The following is a 19,205-nucleotide window of genomic DNA, read 5'->3' as shown; positions in this document are numbered from 1 at the left end:
CCGGAACACCAGTTTGGGAGAGGTCATAATTTGCCCAGCAGCAACTAGGAGACGGCAGCAGCAGATGATCTTCGACAGGAAAATGTCAGGGAAAACACGAAACGCACACAAAACAGCACTGGCTGATGGCACTAACGGGTCCCATTTGTATGTAGGACATGCGAGCTTACAGAACGTATAATCGTAAAATCTCAACAATACGGTGTTGGTTGTTTTTATTTTTTGCTCTACGGGCTGTAGTGCAGTGGTGCCAGTTTTGCCTTTTTCGAAAAAAAAATTGAATCTAAAACTGTTGACGAATAAAAATTGTAGACAAACTGGCAACACTTCAAGGAATTTAAAATTTCTGTTTTTGTGGTGCTGCAGTGATGCCATTTTCATTTAATTTTTGTTCAAAGGTTGATTGAACTTAATAAAATTATTTAAAAAAAAAGAAATAATATTTAATATATTTGGCAACACTGCCCACCTTCCAATGGTAGACTTCCAGTGAACCAGAACGTCATGCAAAGTGGCAACTTTCTCAAGTCCTAAAGCTGAAGCGAGTGCTTGTACTTTTCCTGCTACAACACTTGTAATGCCATTGTTGTAGCAGCTTCTTCCTTGCGTACTAAAGAGTGTAGCGTAAAAGGTCAGCCCTGGCCCAGGATTAGTACGCCGCCCTAGTCCATGGAGTCCATGTTGTATTCCGGCTGCGAAAATGAAACTTGTTTTGTTCGCAACTAGCAGTTTACAGCGGGGTCCGACGAGGTGAAAGTTGTTTTATGTTGGTAGTTTTATGTTAGTTTAGCTAGTTTTTTTTTTGTCTAGCAATTTGTTTTGTGGGAGATTTTCTGTGAAAGTTGAGCGATAAAGTTGTAGTTAAAATAAAAGCTAAATTGAAATAAAAGCCAACAAAAGAGATAACAAAAAAGACAACAAAAAAACTAAAAAGACAACAAATAAGACAACAAAAAAGACAATAAAAAAGACAACAAAAAAGACAAAAATGACAAAAATGACAAAAATGACAAAAATGACAAAAATGACAAAAATGACAAAAATGACAAAAATGACAAAAATGACAAAAATGACAAAAATGACAAAAATGACAAAAATGACAAAAATGACAAAAATGACAAAAATGACAAAAATGACAAAAATGACAAAAATGACAAAAATGACAAAAATGACAAAAATGACAAAAATGACAAAAATGACAAAAATGACAAAAATGACAAAAATGACAAAAATGACAAAAATGACAAAAATGACAAAAATGACAAAAATGACAAAAATGACAAAAATGACAAAAATGACAAAAATGACAAAAATGACAAAAATGACAAAAATGACAAAAATGACAAAAATGACAAAAATGACAAAATGACAAAAATGACAAAAATGACAAAAATGACAAAAATGACAAAAATGACAAAAATGACAAAAATGACAAAAATGACAAAAATGACAAAAATGACAAAAATGACAAAAATGACAAAAATGACAAAAATGACAAAAATGACAAAAATGACAAAAATGACAAAAATGACAAAAATGACAAAAATGACAAAAATGACAAAAATGACAAAAATGACAAAAATGACAAAAATGACAAAAATGACAAAAATGACAAAAATGACAAAAATGACAAAAATGACAAAAATGACAAAAATGACAAAAATGACAAAAATGACAAAAATGACAAAAATGACAAAAATGACAAAAATGACAAAAATGACAAAAATGACAAAAATGACAAAAATGACAAAAATGACAAAAATGACAAAAATGACAAAAATGACAAAAATGAAAAAAATGACAAAAATGACAAAAATCAAACAAAAATGACAAAAATGACAAAAATGACAAAAATGACAAAAATGACAAAAATGACAAAAATGACAAAAATGACAAAAATGACAAAAATGACAAAAATGACAAAAATGACAAAAATGACAAAAATGACAAAAATGACAAAAATGACAAAAATGACAAAAATGACAAAAATGACAAAAATGACAAAAATGACAAAAATGACAAAAATGACAAAAATGACAAAAATGACAAAAATGACAAAAATGACAAAAATGACAAAAATGACAAAAATGACAAAAATGACAAAAATGACAAAAATGACAAAAATGACAAAAATGACAAAAATGACAAAAATGACAAAAATGACAAAAATGACAAAAATGACAAAAATGACAAAAATGACAAAAATGACAAAAATGACAAAAATGACAAAATTGACAAAAATGACAAAAATGACAAAAATTACAAAAATTACAAAAATTACAAAAATTACAAAAATTACAAAAATTACAAAAATTACAAAAATTACAAAAATTACAAAAATTACAAAAATTACAAAAATTACAAAAATTACAAAAATTACAAAAATTACAAAAATTACAAAAATTACAAAAATTACAAAAATGACAAAAATGACAAAAATGACAAAAATGACAAAAATGACAAAAATGACAAAAATGACAAAAATGACAAAAATGACAAAAATGACAAAAATGACAAAAATGACAAAAATGACAAAAATGACAAAAATGACAAAAATGACAAAAATGACAAAAATGACAAAAATGACAAAAATGACAAAAATGACAAAAATGACAAAAATGACAAAAATGACAAAAATGACAAAAATGACAAAAATGACAAAAATGACAAAAATGACAAAAATGACAAAAATGACAAAAATGACAAAAATGACAAAAATGACAAAAATGACAAAAATGACAAAAATGACAAAAATCAAACAAAAATGACAAAAATGACAAAAATGACAAAAATGACAAAAATGACAAAAATGACAAAAATGACAAAAATGACAAAAATGACAAAAATGAAAAAAATGACAAAAATGACAAAAATCAAACAAAAATGACAAAAATGACAAAAATGACAAAAATGACAAAAATGACAAAAATGACAAAAATGACAAAAATGACAAAAATGACAAAAATGACAAAAATGACAAAAATGACAAAAATGGCATAAATGACAAAAATGACAAAAATGACAAAAATGACAAAATTGACAAAAATGACAAAAATGACAAAAATTACAAAAATTACAAAAATTACAAAAATTACAAAAATTACAAAAATTACAAAAATTACAAAAATTACAAAAATGACAAAAATGACAAAAATGACAAAAATGACAAAAATGACAAAAATGACAAAAATGACAAAAATGACAAAAATGACAAAAATGACAAAAATGACAAAAATGACAAAAATGACAAAAATGACAAAAATGACAAAAATGACAAAAATGACAAAAATGACAAAAATGACAAAAATGACAAAAATGACAAAAATGACAAAAATGACAAAAATGACAAAAATGACAAAAATGACAAAAATGACAAAAATGACAAAAATGACAAAAATGACAAAAATGACAAAAATGACAAAAATGACAAAAATGACAAAAATGACAAAAATGACAAAAATGACAAAAATGACAAAAATGACAAAAATGACAAAAATGACAAAAATGACAAAAATGACAAAAATGACAAAAATGACAAAAATTACAAAAAAATACAAAAAATTTTAAAAAATTTAAAAAAATTTAAAGGAATTTAAAATTTTTAAAAAAATTTAAAAACGAATAACTATAAAAATGGTAAAAATGCTAAAACCGCAAAATACAATAAAAACTTTGTAAAACGAATAAAACGATAAAAATGGTAAAAATGCTGAAAACGATAAAAACTATAGAATCGAAAAAAATCGATAACGATAAAAACGATAAAAAATATGAAAACGATAGAATCGATAAAATCGATAAAAACGTTAATAGTTATAAAAACGATAAAAACGATCAAAACGATCAAAACGATCAAAACGATCAAAACGATCAAAACGATCAAAACGATCAAAACGATCAAAACGATCAAAACGATCAAAACGATCAAAACGATAAAAACGTTAAAGCGATATTACGACAAAAAGACAAATACGTTAAATTAAACATAAACTTTAAAACATCAAATCAGATGCAAAAAAAAAGAGTCTAAATCTTATTCCTGATCCTCCCACACTGTCACTTGTCAGTTAAATTAAATATTTTGACTTTAAAATCAGTGCTGATTCGTTCAACCCAACGATTTTCCCTTCCACCTTCACTAACGTGATTTATCTGCTTTTTTGTTCCCATTTTCAGAATCCCCGGTAGCCTCCCAGGAGCAACAGAGCATTTTAATCCTGACGAATGAGTAACAAAGCAGCAGGTTGTGGCCAAAAACGAATAAATTTTGCCACTGCTCGGAACCTCTTTCCATGTTTTCCGGCCAGTCCAGTGTGTCCAGTTTGCTCGCATGATAGTGAGTAATAAATTAATGAAGATAAAGGAAAGCGACCGGGACCGGGAGTAAGAGCTCAACTCCGGAGGGAATTGGTGGAGGAGCTTCGGCAGGGAAGAAAGATCGTGGTTTTGCAGGAAGGAAAGACACAGAAAAAGTGGTTTAAAACGAATTCAAATAAAAGGAAAAACTCAGAGTGCAGGAAAATCGAAGTGAACAGCGTGAGACCTTTTGTGGCAGGCAAAAGTGTGGAGTTCAGGATAAAAAAGAGAGCGTCCTTTTCAGAGTCACGGAAGCGACCAGGAGCCAACAGTTGAACGGGACTAGAAAAGGATAAAATTGAAATAAAAATAAAATTAAAATAAAAAAGGCAAAGCCACTGCCGCTGTCGTCGTGATGCAGGAAGTGGAATACTTTGGTGATACCTTGACCACCGGTGCCTGCAGTGGTGGCACCGGAAATGGCGTCCACAGGGGGTCGGGGACGACGGGGGGTGGTAAGCATCCGAGGAAATGTAGCTACGATTTACTGGAACACCGCAAGTATAACAAATGTGATGAAAATGTAAATTATACCTCCTCGGTGGCCAACGCCACAGTTGCCGACCTGCCCAGTTCGCCGTCACTGTCGCCGTCGTCGTCCTCGGAAGAGGACAGCCCCTCGCCGACGGAGATGAACAACTGCATCAAGTTTGGCGTGGAGAAGCCGACGCTGGTGAGTTTGGGATATTTTTACTTTTCTGATGATTGAAAAACAAAAATCTTTTAGCTTGTTCGAATACTTGGCCAGATATTTTACCAAAATTGCCGATTGTGCGTCTCTTCCAACTCAACGGAACCATGACATGAAAAGGGCGGATATCGCCCATTAGCAACGATTCCCCCAAACGCTCCCCACAGAATTACAGAGATAAACCCAGCACTTTTTACTCCATATATTTCCGCAGATCAAACGCTTCACCCTCGGCTTCCTACGTTCCACCGAGGACAGTCTGCCCCTGGTGTACCATAAATCATCGCCAACATCACCCACCCAAAAGAAGCTGAACGACATCCTGTCCGAGGACATCTACAATCTGGACCAGATCGTATCGAGCAAATTTGGCGACTCCTGCCGGCAATCCCTTACCACGGCCGCTCCTCAGCTGCGGCCAGAGTACGAGTTCCGGCGGAACCGGTTGATCCGCAAGACGAACAGCGCCAACTCGAGCCCCAAGAAGCGGTTCGTGCCGAACATCGCGGTCAAGCGCACCGACAGTTTGAACAGCATCGAGGACAACGACCTGGACAGTGCCAGCTGGTTCCAGGCCGGGCTGCCGCGGGAGGTCTCGCTGGAGGTGCTCACGCAGCAGCAGCCGGGGGCGTTTCTGGTGCGGAGGAGCACCACCAAGCAGGGATGTTTTGCGCTGTCGTTGCGGGTGCCGCCGCCGGGGCCGAAGGTGGTGCACTATTTGATACTGAAGACGGAGCGGGGGTACAAGATTAAGGTGAGATACATTTCTTTACTATATGATTTCTTGATTTCTAAAAAGCATGGTTTTCAATGATTGTCGTATTTTTAACATTATGATGTTTATGTGCTTTATGAAAATTTACTTTTATAATGTGGTCTCATAGTTCGATTTCTAAAACCAAAGCTATTCCACAGTATCATAGAAAACGCACTCAAGCAATTAGCTATGCAAACTGCCGATTTTGAGCATTTTCATATCTTTTTTTTTTAAATTCCTCTCAAACTTTGGCCTTCTTTATGACTAAAGAAGCCATTTTGTGTCATTGATTCCCCATAAAAGTCTCCTTACAGTTTTGGCAGTTATCTATCAAAAAACATGAACGTATATAATCTAAAATCGATTTCTTTTGACGGAATTTTCTGATGGATTTGGTGTCTTCGACAAAGTTGTATTGAGGAGAACTTTTCAGATTCAGATGCCTCTGAGATATAAAATTTTTTTGGAAAAAGAAAAATCCTAATCAAAAAATGCCATTAATTTGTTCAAATCGAAATGTAACGGTGATATCAGTTTTAAGATAAACATAAATCTAGGGTTTTATTCACAAAAATTATTTTCCCTAAATGAGCACTCAGCTTGCAAAATTTTAACTTAGAAATAAGTACCCTCCCTGCATAGGCTTATGAATTGATCTCAGTTGCAAGGATCTCTAAATCTCTGAATTGTAAAGGTACAATTCTGGAACATAACTGCTAAATTCTTAGAAATGTACTTACCAGAAATTTAAAAAAGTGCAGTTTTTTTTTCGAATTATGTCTACTTATAGTTTAATATATTTAATTAAAAATAAGTCAAATTTTAACCAAAAATAAGGCCAATGCAAATATTTTTTGAAGTTTGGTGTCAACATTTGAATGAAAAAGTGTTTTAGAGTGCATTTTACACCTGCCCAGTTGCTTTGCAATCATTAATTTTCAAAATATCTAAGTATTGAAGATATTTTTTTTCGCCGAAACGCCGCGGTGCTAAACATTGGAATTCCACAAAAATTTAAAATATTTTTTATCGATTTCAGACATGCTTAATATAATTTGAAACGCGGGAAAATGAATTTATATTCGTTGTAAGTTGGAAAAAAATTCTTGCTCCCATATTAAGAATAAGTTTAAAAAGAAAATGCTCCAAATATTTGAGATGCAAATTCAAAATCTAAAAAATCAATTCTTTGGTTAGGTAAAAAAAAGGTTGAAAACAAAATTACTACAGAAAATACAAACTTCTCTGTTTTTTCCATATAAATATTCAAAAACAATCTTTTATTGACACATTCTCCGGCAATGTACACCTTAGGATGAAATTTTGAAAAGCGTGTATGAGCTATTTGGATATTTTTCCTCGACTCTAGACTACTTGAAGCTTCAAAAATCATGGTTTTCATTAATTGATCATTTTAATATCATTTTGTACAAGTTGGTTAGGTTATGCGTGATAAAATCATCGTTTTAAAACATTTTTCTAAAAACTCCTGGTTTTCAGCGAAATAAAATCCAAAAAATATTATTTTGATTGCATTTTGTAAAAGTACTAAACGGAAATGTCATGGGTTTGCAGTTTATCTTAAGTAAAGTATTTTTTCAAACTAGTGTAAGCTTACCATTTTATTGCGTTGCAACGTCACGAAAAAGGGACATTTGTTTATGTCAACAAAAAACTAAACATTCAATCATTTTGATATTTCAGATGCTCTTTGTACTTGGAAAGAGCTTTCAAATGCAATCTAGAGCGACTTAATTGGTTGTCTAGATCCAAAGTTACAACAGGTTTAAGTTTGCGTTGCAACGTCACGAAATTTTAAATCATTTTGGTCACATGGCAAAAAAGGTGTATGCGTAGTTGGTTGTTGAAGATAAAAGGGTACTAAATATTATATATTTGTTATATAATGTTTCCGAGCATATTTACAGAAGAATTGTACATGGGTCATTCACAAATTCCGTCATTTAAGTTTGATGCATCTCGAAAAAAAAGTATTTTATGAAACTTGTTGAACAAATCAAAATAGACCGATGTTCACAAGGGGGGAAAATTCTAAAACTTTCAAAAAAGTAATCACGTGGTTACTGGATGGCCCCTTTATGATAAACTGATTTACGTGAGTGTTTATTCTAATACAACGCAATGATTTTTTTATCCCACACCCTTATGTAAGTCAAATTACAGTGAAATTCATTGAACAATAAAAATCACGTGATTCGATTGTTTTTTTTTCACAAAATTTTGTCACTCTGTTGTAGGACGAACCCTCACTTAAATAAGTTGTTTGCAACGTTTTGTTGTTCACAATTAAAAATGTTATGTTGCGCAGTTAAACAGTTATATTATTTCCTCAAATTTAATTTAAAAAGCACATAAGTCAACAAAATAAGTTACGTTGTTTGCAGATCACCCCTTAGGGGCCATGAACAAACGATATGGGCACTTTATTTATAAATTCAAAATAAGCCCTCCTGAAAACTTGAAGCTCCTCACCTCCCTTCTAAAACTTACACGTTTTTTGTAAGTTGCCCAAAACCATTAAAATATTAAGGGAGCGTTCTTGCATTACGTAACAAAACATTTATATTTTTAGACCCCCTCCACCCCCTGGAAATACATTTCCGATACACTTTTTTTGTATAAATCCTCGAACCCTCCTTCCTCCCCCTTGATATTACGCCGTTACGTAATGCATGGACGTCCCGTTACATGGATAGAGGACGGGAGAGGGGGGGGGTTCCTTCGTGATAATGGAATAATACAAAAAAAAATATTTTGAAAACCCTTTGGAAAACTTCGTAAATCGTACTGCAACTGTGAAAGCAGAATAGGGGGAGGGGGGGGGGGGGGGGGGTCTAACATGGGCAGGCCAATCAATTCACATGTCCTTGTACTGTCTATTAATGTCTTATAATCAAATCTATAATTTCGTGACGTTGCAACGCAACGAAAAACCCTGTTTTCAAAAACAGAGCGTTGCAACGTCACGAAATGTAAGCGGTCTTCAAAAATCGAGGTTTATTTTTTTCGAAAAACTAATGATTGCATTCGATTTGTTGGCCAATTTTACACTAAATATGAAAGAAGAACTCCAAATTTGCCGTTTAACAGAGCAGAGTTAATGGCGAAACATGAATTGGGTCAGGATTGAGAAAAAGTCACGCGTTGCAACGTCACGCTACATATCCCCCTCTCAAAAATAGAATATTCGCTTAAAATAATGTTTCAACATTGTTTCTTATAGGAAATTTAATGTACTTTCCGAATCTGTAATAACATATGTACCTTTTCAATGTAATTTTTGAGTTACAGCCGAAATACTGAAAAAAGAAAAGTCAAAGCGTTGCAACGTCACGGCGGAATGTGTCTATTATTATTTATGGAAAATATGTTAATGCAATTTTAATTTCTCTTCCAAAAATATCTTTTCAAGTCAAGCATAACATGATATACCAATCAAATCAGTAAGGTTGTTGTAATAGTAGTTTATGCAACAAGTTGCAAAAAGAAGATTTTTTCAGCACGTGTCGTACATTTATCCAACGAGGTTTACCGAAAATCAAGGTTTGCAACGAGTTCCATAGAACATTTTTTTGCATTTCTGAAAACACCCATTGAGTGAAATTATAAGTCGAATGTTCATGTATTTTGTCAATAAATCGTTTAAATAAAAAAAAAATGTTGAAAAGTTTTACTTTTCAAAACTAGTGCTGAAAAGTTAAACTTTTCAGCATCCATTGCAGTGCTGAAAAGTAAACTTTTCAGCATTTGTTTTGAAATGTGTTTCTATTCGATTCTGTTATTTTTAGTAGATAAAAGTAGGCTGTTTCGTCACGCGAGAATGACAGGAAAAGTAGGAAGTTTCAAGATGGAATTGCAAAAATACTTTTTAATGTTTATTTCAATCGACTCTGACCGAAGTTTCAAGCAATGGAACTAACTTTTAATTTAAAAATGTGTTAAGAAAATTTTAGTACCAAGAATGTATCGGTCATCGCTAAAATTTGAAATTTATCGCAGTTTTATTGAAAAAAGCTTATTTTTTCCCAATTTCGTAATTTTTTCAATATTTGCGTCGAAAATCCAGTTTTTATTTTCAAAAAATTATATCTCGAAACCCTATATTTATATATAACTCATACATTTTATGTAAAATTTTCCGAGGAATCCGATGAAAATATTTTCTGATATTGGCTCCCTGGTCCCCAGACCTTCAAAACAGCATTTTTAGTTTTCATACGACATCTTCAAATGTCATGATAGATTTTTGAAACTTCAAACTTTTTTTCCTTAAAAACCAAATTAATAACCTTTCATTTGCATCCAAGACAGCAAAATCGGTGGGAATGGCTTGGAATTATGATTTATTTTTTAAATGTGGGTTTTGTGAAAATACACCTTTTTTGGACTACTCTAAGACGGCGTAGTTCAGCATGATGGTCAAACAAAAAAAAAACGGTTTTAATTATTTTAACCAAAGAACACCCAGAAAAATTTTGAACCCAGTCGGAGAACTTTTTTTTCGAATCATGCTATTTTCATAGGAAATTGCAGCAAATTTATAAAAAAATACATATTTTTAAAACTTTTTTTGGTTATTATAGTTAACAATCACTGTTTTTTATGAATCGGCATATTAAATTTAAATCAAAAATCATAATTTAAAATGTTGAATTTTTAACACAGTCTTAAAAGACTTAAAAATCATGGGATCTTGTGAAACATTTCAATTAAATTGCGTTATGTTATTAGTAGTGCGAGTGATTTTTCCCGATTTCGCAAAATCCGCATAATCTGTGAAATTTGTGAATACGGTGAAATTTCAATAAAATTATTTTTTTATTCATTGGAAATTCAAAGTTCTGCTCCAGGCAAACATTGAAGCTCAGAGATTTGATTAAGTTTGTAAAAAAAATTAAACGGAGAAATCCAGAAATAAAAGCATCTCGAAAATTTGTATCCGGGATAAAACGTCATTGATTTTGTAATGCTCTATGATGCCTTTCCACGCATTATTGACGCAGGCTTTCCTAATTTAGTAGTCAATCGAATTTATTATGATCCTCTGCTGTTGCTCTACTCAACAACTGCTTTAATAATAAATAATTAGGAATTCTTTGAGAAAAAAATATGATAATTGGCAGAAAATATGAACTAAAATACTGTTTGACTAACAACAGTTAATGTTGACAAAATCTGATATGAGATATTTTTCTGGCAATTACTTTCTGACATTTTAGTAAAACTTTAAAAGCTTAAAAGTTTACTATTCTTTTGATAATAATGTACAATTTTACAATTTGGAGCTCGTAATTTCTGTATGGAAAGCAATTTTTGTCAGGAATAATATGTTGCGAATTGGAATACAGTCCAGATTCGATTAGCTGAAGTTCTTTTTTAACGCAGTTTTTGAAGAGCCGTAAAATTACCGTGGAATGTTTATGTTCTGTGATTGTAATGCCGCGATTTTTTTGCCATGATAAATCACTAGCTCTAATACCATATCTTTGTTTTAAAATCATTACCATTAAAGTACTCACTGTTACTGTTGCTGTTAATACAGTTTTATTGAAGAAATATTAAATTAAAATCATTTTCTATTTAGTAATAAAATCCTGGGACTTTTGATACTTTCCAAAATTTAGAGAGATGTTCTGAATTAATTTCAAATTACCAAGTTTACAACTTCAACAAACATGACCACATATTTTTTCTATTTTAAAAATCTCCTATTCTACATGACAACACCTTCATATTATTAATCATGTTCCATACACCCACCGTTCTCCACAGGGCTTCACCAAGGAGTTCTCGTCGCTGCGCGCCCTGATAACGCACCACTCGGTGATGCCGGAGATGCTTCCGGTTCCGCTGTCGCTGCCGCGCCCCCAGAACATCCCCCTCAAGTGCAAACGCGTCGACGACTACGACAGCTACAGCACGCTGCACGAGTTCTCCAAGCTGTTCTCCGATCTGGACCTGTGATAGTCCGTGTCAGCGGAAGGAGGGAAAACTTGGCTCTTTTGATGAGTTTGTAAATAGCCACTTTTGTATACACACACACACAAGGACACATGAACGACGCGCAAACACTGGGAAAATGATTTTACACCTGATGAGAAGAAAATAGAAGAAGAGGAAAAGCTGGAGTACCCTTAAGTTGGTACCCGAAATGGCAGTTGGTGTTGTTGTAGTGTATAACTTTACAATCAAAATAAGGAAGAAGAAGGCGAAAACTAATAGTTGTAACACATACACACAAACTACCGTAATCGTTTGATATTGTGATATAGAATTATATATGGAAGGAACATAAATGTGAAACAACCTGGTCATTATTACCAGCAGCTAGGACACGACGCAAACTGGGAAGAAAGAAAATCGGAATTGAAAATAAATGACTTTAAAAGTTGTGTCGAATTGAAAAACTGGCATCATTATCGGAGCTTTTATTTGACGACCAATCACATTTCCCTCAAAGCCAGACTTCGGCCAAGATTGGCGAAATTTTTATTCCACCACTTCCGTGTTCCCTTTGATCGTCAAATTATGGTAAGTACTCTCTTGAGACGACTACGAGAAGGACGACGACGAGAGCCAAGACGATTGATCTTCAGCAAACTAACGACTATTTTATTGCCTTGAGGAACAGAAAAAGAAGATAAAGATCTTGAGTCGAAAGGTATTATGGGGAAAATGGGAGTGATGCCAATCGGAGATATTGAAGACTATTTGTAAAAAGATGTTTTTATTTGATTGAATGAAACGCAGGTGCAGGGGATTTTGAAACTAGTTATTGGTAGGTAAATGAAATTAATTTTATAGAAGTTAGAATAGCACAATTTCACATTGCTGTTAAAATTTAAATAACGTAGCTAAAATAAAAAAAAATCTTATGGTTGAGATAAAAGACGCATCCAAATGCAATAACCAAAACACATTCTTTAAGCATTGAACAATCATAAATTGTAGAAAAAGTATGCAATGTGTATTTTTTTATATTTTTAATTTAGTTTAAAAAACACAGACTGAGGCTTTCAGCAAGGAAAATAATGTTTTTGAAATGGAGCAATTCCAGCAAAAATCAGGATTTTTTCTGGTACTTTTGTACCAGACCCTCTCCATTTTCAATGAAACTTTGTAGACATGTCATCCTAGGCCTATATAAGCCATTTTTGTGTTTATGGAGCCAATAGTACTCGAAAATAACATTTGAGAAGGGTGTAAGGTATTTAAATATTTTTGTATTTTGTAATTTAAAAATTACTGTATCTCGAAGCCGTTGCGCCGTACCAAAAAGTGGTCAAAGACAAACTTGTAGGAAATTGGACGGGCTTTCTGAAAAAAAATACACTGAAACAAAAATACACGCCACATCTATGAGTTTTTTTTATTTTTAAGTCTAAAACTTAGATTGAAAGGTGATGTCAGGATTTTTTCGTTCAAAATTTTTGAGGAAATAGCCTAAAATGTATCCAAAAGACTGATGAAAAGTGCAGGATGGTATGTCCCTCCTAAAAAAATATAAAAATCATTTTCTAAAACTGTTTTTTTGAGATGTGGTCTACTTGTCAAAATTTTTGAAAACCGGTTTTCGATTCTCCAGACAATTTTACATAAAAGTCTCCATATTGACCATTGTCCTATGTTCAATCCTTGGGAAGATACAGCGGTTTTAAAAATAAAAATGTTGAAGAAGTGGGATTTTTGGTGGTTTTTGGCAATTTCTATATGGGTCATTCCATCTGAAGCGGAACAGCATTTTAAAATTACCCTCTCCGATCCTGCTCAAATTTGGCAGGGCTGTTGATACTATCAAAACATGCAAGAATCCGGAATTTCATCCAAATCGGACCACCCCCTCCATTTTTGTACCTCCCCAAAAAATCGACTTTTTGGCGATTTTTGACCAAACCTCCTAGTTTCAAACGACAATAACTCAGGAACCACAAATCTTAGAGGGTCGGTCTTAGACTCAATTTTGAAGGAAATTGGACGTAGAATCCATTTCCGTGATCAAAATTTTGATTAATTTATTTTTTCTACCTGTATTGCGCAATTGAAAACTTTAAACGGCCGTATCTCAAAACACCCCAACTTATTTTTTTTATTTGACCTCACCATCGTGTTCCCCGGCCAATTTTACATAAGAATCACTTATCGGCAAAAATGAATATGTTTCGTTCCAGAGATATCGAATTTTAAAGTTTTGTGTTTTCGAGATTACCTACATCAGCTTCATTCGCCGCATCTGCTAGAAGCACACAGGCGGGCTGATCAATAACTGCTACCTGGCCATTTATTGAAATAATATTTCATCATAAATAATCTTTATCAAATTGGACAAAAATTGACTGTATAACACTGTAGGAAACTGGAGTTGAATCACGAATGTGCTCAAAAACAATGAATGAAGTGAATTTCTGTGCTAACCCATAGGACAGAGCAATAACGCGCACAGTAAAGGGCAGAATTGGATTCCGACGGAGCGAGCAGGAAAATGCAATTAATCTTGTTAGTAACACTGAACTTGACCGAGCCACGTAGCCCAGTGGTAACGCTTCCGCCTCGTAAGCGGTAGATCGGGGTTCAAATCCCGGCTCGGACCAACACAACTGGTGATCTTTTCCCTTCTGGAATTGATTGCTTAGTAAAGGGAAGGTAGTGTATCGTCACAAACTGGACCTTATCACGACACCTTAGGGAGGCGACCTATGGAATGTTAACATTAACCTTAACATGTTAACATTAAGTTGAGAATGAAACTGCCACTGAATCCGCTTTGTAAATGCCGGCCCCGATACTCTTCAAGGGTGTTCCCCTCAGGAACTGGGAAAGATTTACTTTTTTTAGTAACACTGAACAATAAATGCACGATACATTACTGAGTAAAAAATATGAACTAAAATGAATAAAATTTGTTGATACGTTGTACTCTAGTGAAGGACGATCACAAGGAGCAGGAAAAGGATTTATGGAAAGTATAAAACTGAAAAATGTAAGAAAATCACAAAGTTTGATCTGCTGCAAAGCGGCTAATTCCCCTAATTTAGTTGCGATGATTTCGACACCGTCCGAACAACAGTATTTTTTCTTATATCAATCTTGGATTCTTTTAATTAAATGGAGCTGGCTCACAATATAAAAATTGATTTAATATGATCAATCTTTTAAATCATAAATCGGATTTGCCAAATTATGGTAAAGTGTCACTAATAAACTATAATAATAATAATAATAATAATAATAAAGCAGGTTTTGGGGTTTTTGCTGAATGGCACTATTTTGCTACCGCCCATGATGATAAAGGCCCTAGTCATGGCCTTGGAGGTACTCTAAAACAAAAACAACACATAAAATTACCCAATAAATATTCCTTTCACAAAAATAGATTGATCAAGAGAGGGGAACAGCATCTAATTCCAGCGTACCTCTACTGTTGCCATATCAGCGCTTTGGCATTCAATCGAGTGATAAATAGCTCAATAATAAGTGAACAAGCAAGTTTCTATCAAAAGTTTTGCAAAATTTGTTGTTTAAATAGTGCAAATGAGTAAATTGGACGAAACTAGGAGCGAGGACTTAACCTGCCAAACATACTAGAATTTCTAGGTATTAGCTATATGAATAACTATTTGCGTAAAATTATAAAAATATAAATTAAATTAATCATCTCCCAGAACACCAGGTAGCAGTTATTGATCAGCCCGCCTGTGTGCTTCTAGCAGATGCGGCGAATGAAGCTGATGTAGGTAATCTCGAAAACACAAAACTTTAAAATTCGATATCTCTGGAACGAAACATATTCATTTTTGCCGATAAGTGATTCTTATGTAAAATTGGCCGGGGAACACGATGGTGAGGTCAAATAAAAAAAATAAGTTGGGGTGTTTTGAGATACGACCGTTTAAAGTTTTCAATTGCGCAATACAGGTAGAAAAAATAAATTAATCAAAATTTTGATCACGGAAATGGATTCTACGTCCAATTTCCTTCAAAATTGAGTCTAAGACCGACCCTCTAAGATTTGTGGTTCCTGAGTTATTGTCGTTTGAAACTAGGAGGTTTGGTCAAAAATCGCCAAAAAGTCGATTTTTTGGGGAGGTACAAAAATGGAGGGGGTGGTCCGATTTGGATGAAATTCCGGATTCTTGCATGTTTTGATAGTATCAACAGCCCTGCCAAATTTGAGCAGGATCGGAGAGGGTAATTTTCAAATTCGCACTTTTTCGTGCACAGTTGAGATGGAATGACCCATATGACAGACTTGGTTTTTCAGTCTCGTAAATATTTTTACCGGAAAGCTCGTCCAATTTCCCATAAGTTTGCCTTTGACAGCTTTTTGATTTATATCGTATCGCTAAAAATAATATTCTATTTTCAGTTATAAGCAATGTAATTAAGCTTATATCTGTAAGCCCTTACATCCAATTGAAATGCTGCCAAAGGCAAACTTGTGGGAAATCGAAGCTTTCTGGTAAAAATATTTACGAGACTGAAAAACCAAGTCTGTCATATAGAAATTGCCAAAAACCACAAAAAAAAACGTTTTTTTAACATTTTTATTTTAAAAATGGAAATTTCTGAAAAGTAGGCATTTGATGTCCCCTAAAATATATCAGAAAATAAAAAAATAGTGTTTTTTGTAAATCAAGTTTGAGTGACAAAAAGTGAAATTAAATAACATCAAATTTTTTTTTTCGTCAGTCGGTTTCACCGCAGTTAAATTTCTTTGATATTTGAAATTGGAGCAACAGTTTCCATGATATCATCCATTGAAATTTGAGTGCCTCATAGATAGCAAACTTATTTTTCGGGATTTCATTTCTTTGCAAGGCCATATCTTAGCAACCAAATATCGGATCAACAACGTCAAAAAAGAAAAACGATAATAATTTTAACAGGTTGTTGAACTTTTTATTTTTTGAAATTTAAACTATTAATCGGCTGCTCTTGTCGAAAATTCACAAAAGTTTTTTTTGACTCCAACTAGTTTTTTTTTGTAATTTATTTCTTGTGAATTTTCGATTCTTTCTAAAAATCACTATTAAAAAAATATTGGCGAGAAACGTCTGTCATACCTTGAAGCTCAGAATTTGGCCTTTTTTTTACTAAAATATATAAAACAAAGGAAAGAAATCGAAAGATAGAAAATATGTCACAATCAATTGTATGTTATGTTATGTTATTCAAGAAATGACTTATTTTTTCCGTGTACCATTTTTTCCGGATATGCACAACCTTTTATTGACAGCACTCATATTTGTATGGAGAAATCAATGATCTAGATTCGCTTATTTGGACCTAAGGAATCGATGGACAAAGTTTCATTGAAATCACAAAATAAAATAAAAAAACGACTCTAACTTTTTAGATTACTTGATTGGTTTGTATCTGAATTTCAGCAACCAATGAATGGTCCAAATAAAAAAAACTTAACGAATTTGATTTATTTCTTTTGGAATTTATGGTATATAGTATATTTAAAATGTAGAGGAAAACTACCGCAACCCGTTTTTTAATGCTTGTTAACTGTTCAAAAATATTGCAGGGATTTAACTCAATTTTTTTGTCAATTTTAAACCCTATTTTTCCAATGATTTTAAAGAAAAACATTATTTCATTTGATATATATCGATCCTATTAGAAAAGATTGTTGATTTTTGTTCTAAATTGACTAATGAATAAGAAAATTTCAATACTTTTTTGTTCAATTCTGTTATTCAATATAATTTTTTAACTTTGTTAGATAAGAATTTTAAAACCAAAAATAAAAGTTTATAAAATACCTAATCTGGGATGATTTTGATAGGATTTCAATGTTTTTTTCAAATATAATTCAACCGGTAAGATTTTTCTCAGGTTTTATATTTTTTAAACATGTAATGGGCAAGGTTACAAAATGTTCGTGCACGGTATTTCAAAAAAGTTTTTTTAAGTGCTTTAAAAAACCTTTGATAGTCACTGTATTTTTGACAAATTACAGCTTATTAGTGGGCAAATTACCTCAATTATGTTAAATTTGTATTGAATTATTTCTAGTGAAAATTTATTTTGAAGCAATTGCGAAATGTAAACAAGAATTGTTTTATAAAATGGCTTCCAAATACGATAGAAAATATAAATTTTAGCCTTTAAGTACTTTGAAATACAATTTCAAAGCAAATAAGTTTAGTTTAATGTTTGATTTGTTTACAATTTAGAATAATACATTTAGAAAGAAAGTTTTGTTTGAATGATTGACATGATTTTTCGCTCAAAAATAAATATTTGGCTTTTGCACGGATTTATCGATTTGTGTTTTTCTACTCATTGTTTTAAAATATTTTTTGCAGACACATTTTAATGCTGTTTTTTTTCTCCCATGTTAAGTTTTATAATAATGATTCGGCAATGCACTGTAACCCGCATCGTAAAATTTATATCTGAGCGGTTGGCTCAGAAATTCCAAAAAGCGGTTGGCTATTTTTTTTTTTAAATTTTTAATATTGTAAGTTTTTTTTTTCAGTCTAAAGCCGACAACCGTGGTGTAAGGGTAAGCGTGGTTGCCTCTCACCCGGTCGGCTTGGGTTCGATCCCAGACGGTCCCGGTGGCATTTTTTGATACGAGATTTGCCTGATCGGGCCTTCCGTCGGACGTGGAAGTAAATTTTGGCGCCGGTCTAACCTATAGGATTTGTTCGTAAGCTCAGTCCAGGTGTATGAGTCGTCTCCCTGAATCCTGCCTCGGTGGAGTCGCTGGTAGGCAGTTGGACTCACAATCCAAAGGTTGTCAGTTTGAATCCCAGGGTGGATGGAAGCTTATAAGCTATAGGTGTAAAAAGACGTTTGCAATTAACTCAACAATCAAGCTTTCAGACACTTAGTTTCGAGTAGGATTCTTGCAATTGAGATCGCCAAGGCAGTGTTGTAGAGCGAATAGTTTGGTTTTCTGTGGCGATTTAGACTGAAAAAAACATACAATATTAAAAAATATCAAAATTTTGGCTCATCGTAATCTTTTTCAAGTTTTTCACTTTTTAGAAAAAAAAACATCATAAAACATTTTTCTCAACTGACAACTATTATAAATGACAAATCATTCTGAACTACATGCAAATGAAGCCCGCTATGTTTATCAAATTAATCACAATGTTTCTCCCATCCCATACACAATTGAAAAGTTTTCTCTGCAACAAAGTTTTTCAGCTCTGATTTTCAATATCCCCTCACCCGCACTCGCATTCCTATAGCACAAATTACTTCATCCCCTCCTAGGAACAATCATCTGTCCAATCAAACGAAGCTCGCCAGTGAACCCTGACATATCAGGACACAGAAGTGGCCATGGTTATGTGTGCAGTAAGCTCGAGAATGCTGTGGAATAATTGGGTGAGGAATTTTATTTTCCACACTCTGCTC

The 19,205-nt window shown here is 33.1% G+C and overlaps 1 protein-coding gene across 1 annotated transcript in view; it reads left to right on the top strand.

The window, feature by feature from the left end:
* The window catches only part of LOC120419019 (EGFR adapter protein-like), a 131,836-nt gene extending 119,598 nt beyond the window's left edge, over positions 1 to 12,238 (top strand). Inside the window, exons 3-5 of the mRNA XM_039581586.2 lie at positions 4,177 to 5,029; positions 5,262 to 5,801; positions 11,598 to 12,238. Of these exons, the coding sequence (XP_039437520.1) occupies positions 4,712 to 5,029; positions 5,262 to 5,801; positions 11,598 to 11,789 (1,050 nt within the window). The 5' untranslated portion in view covers positions 4,177 to 4,711 and the 3' untranslated portion in view covers positions 11,790 to 12,238. The remainder of the gene's footprint in view (positions 1 to 4,176; positions 5,030 to 5,261; positions 5,802 to 11,597) is intronic.
* The last annotated feature ends 6,967 nt before the right edge of the window (positions 12,239 to 19,205 follow it).

The sequence above is a fragment of the Culex pipiens genome, chromosome 2 (assembly GCF_016801865.2).
Source record: "Culex pipiens pallens isolate TS chromosome 2, TS_CPP_V2, whole genome shotgun sequence".
In the NCBI taxonomy this organism is placed as follows: domain Eukaryota; kingdom Metazoa; phylum Arthropoda; class Insecta; order Diptera; family Culicidae; genus Culex; species Culex pipiens.
This window is presented reverse-complemented; position numbering and strand designations above follow the sequence as displayed.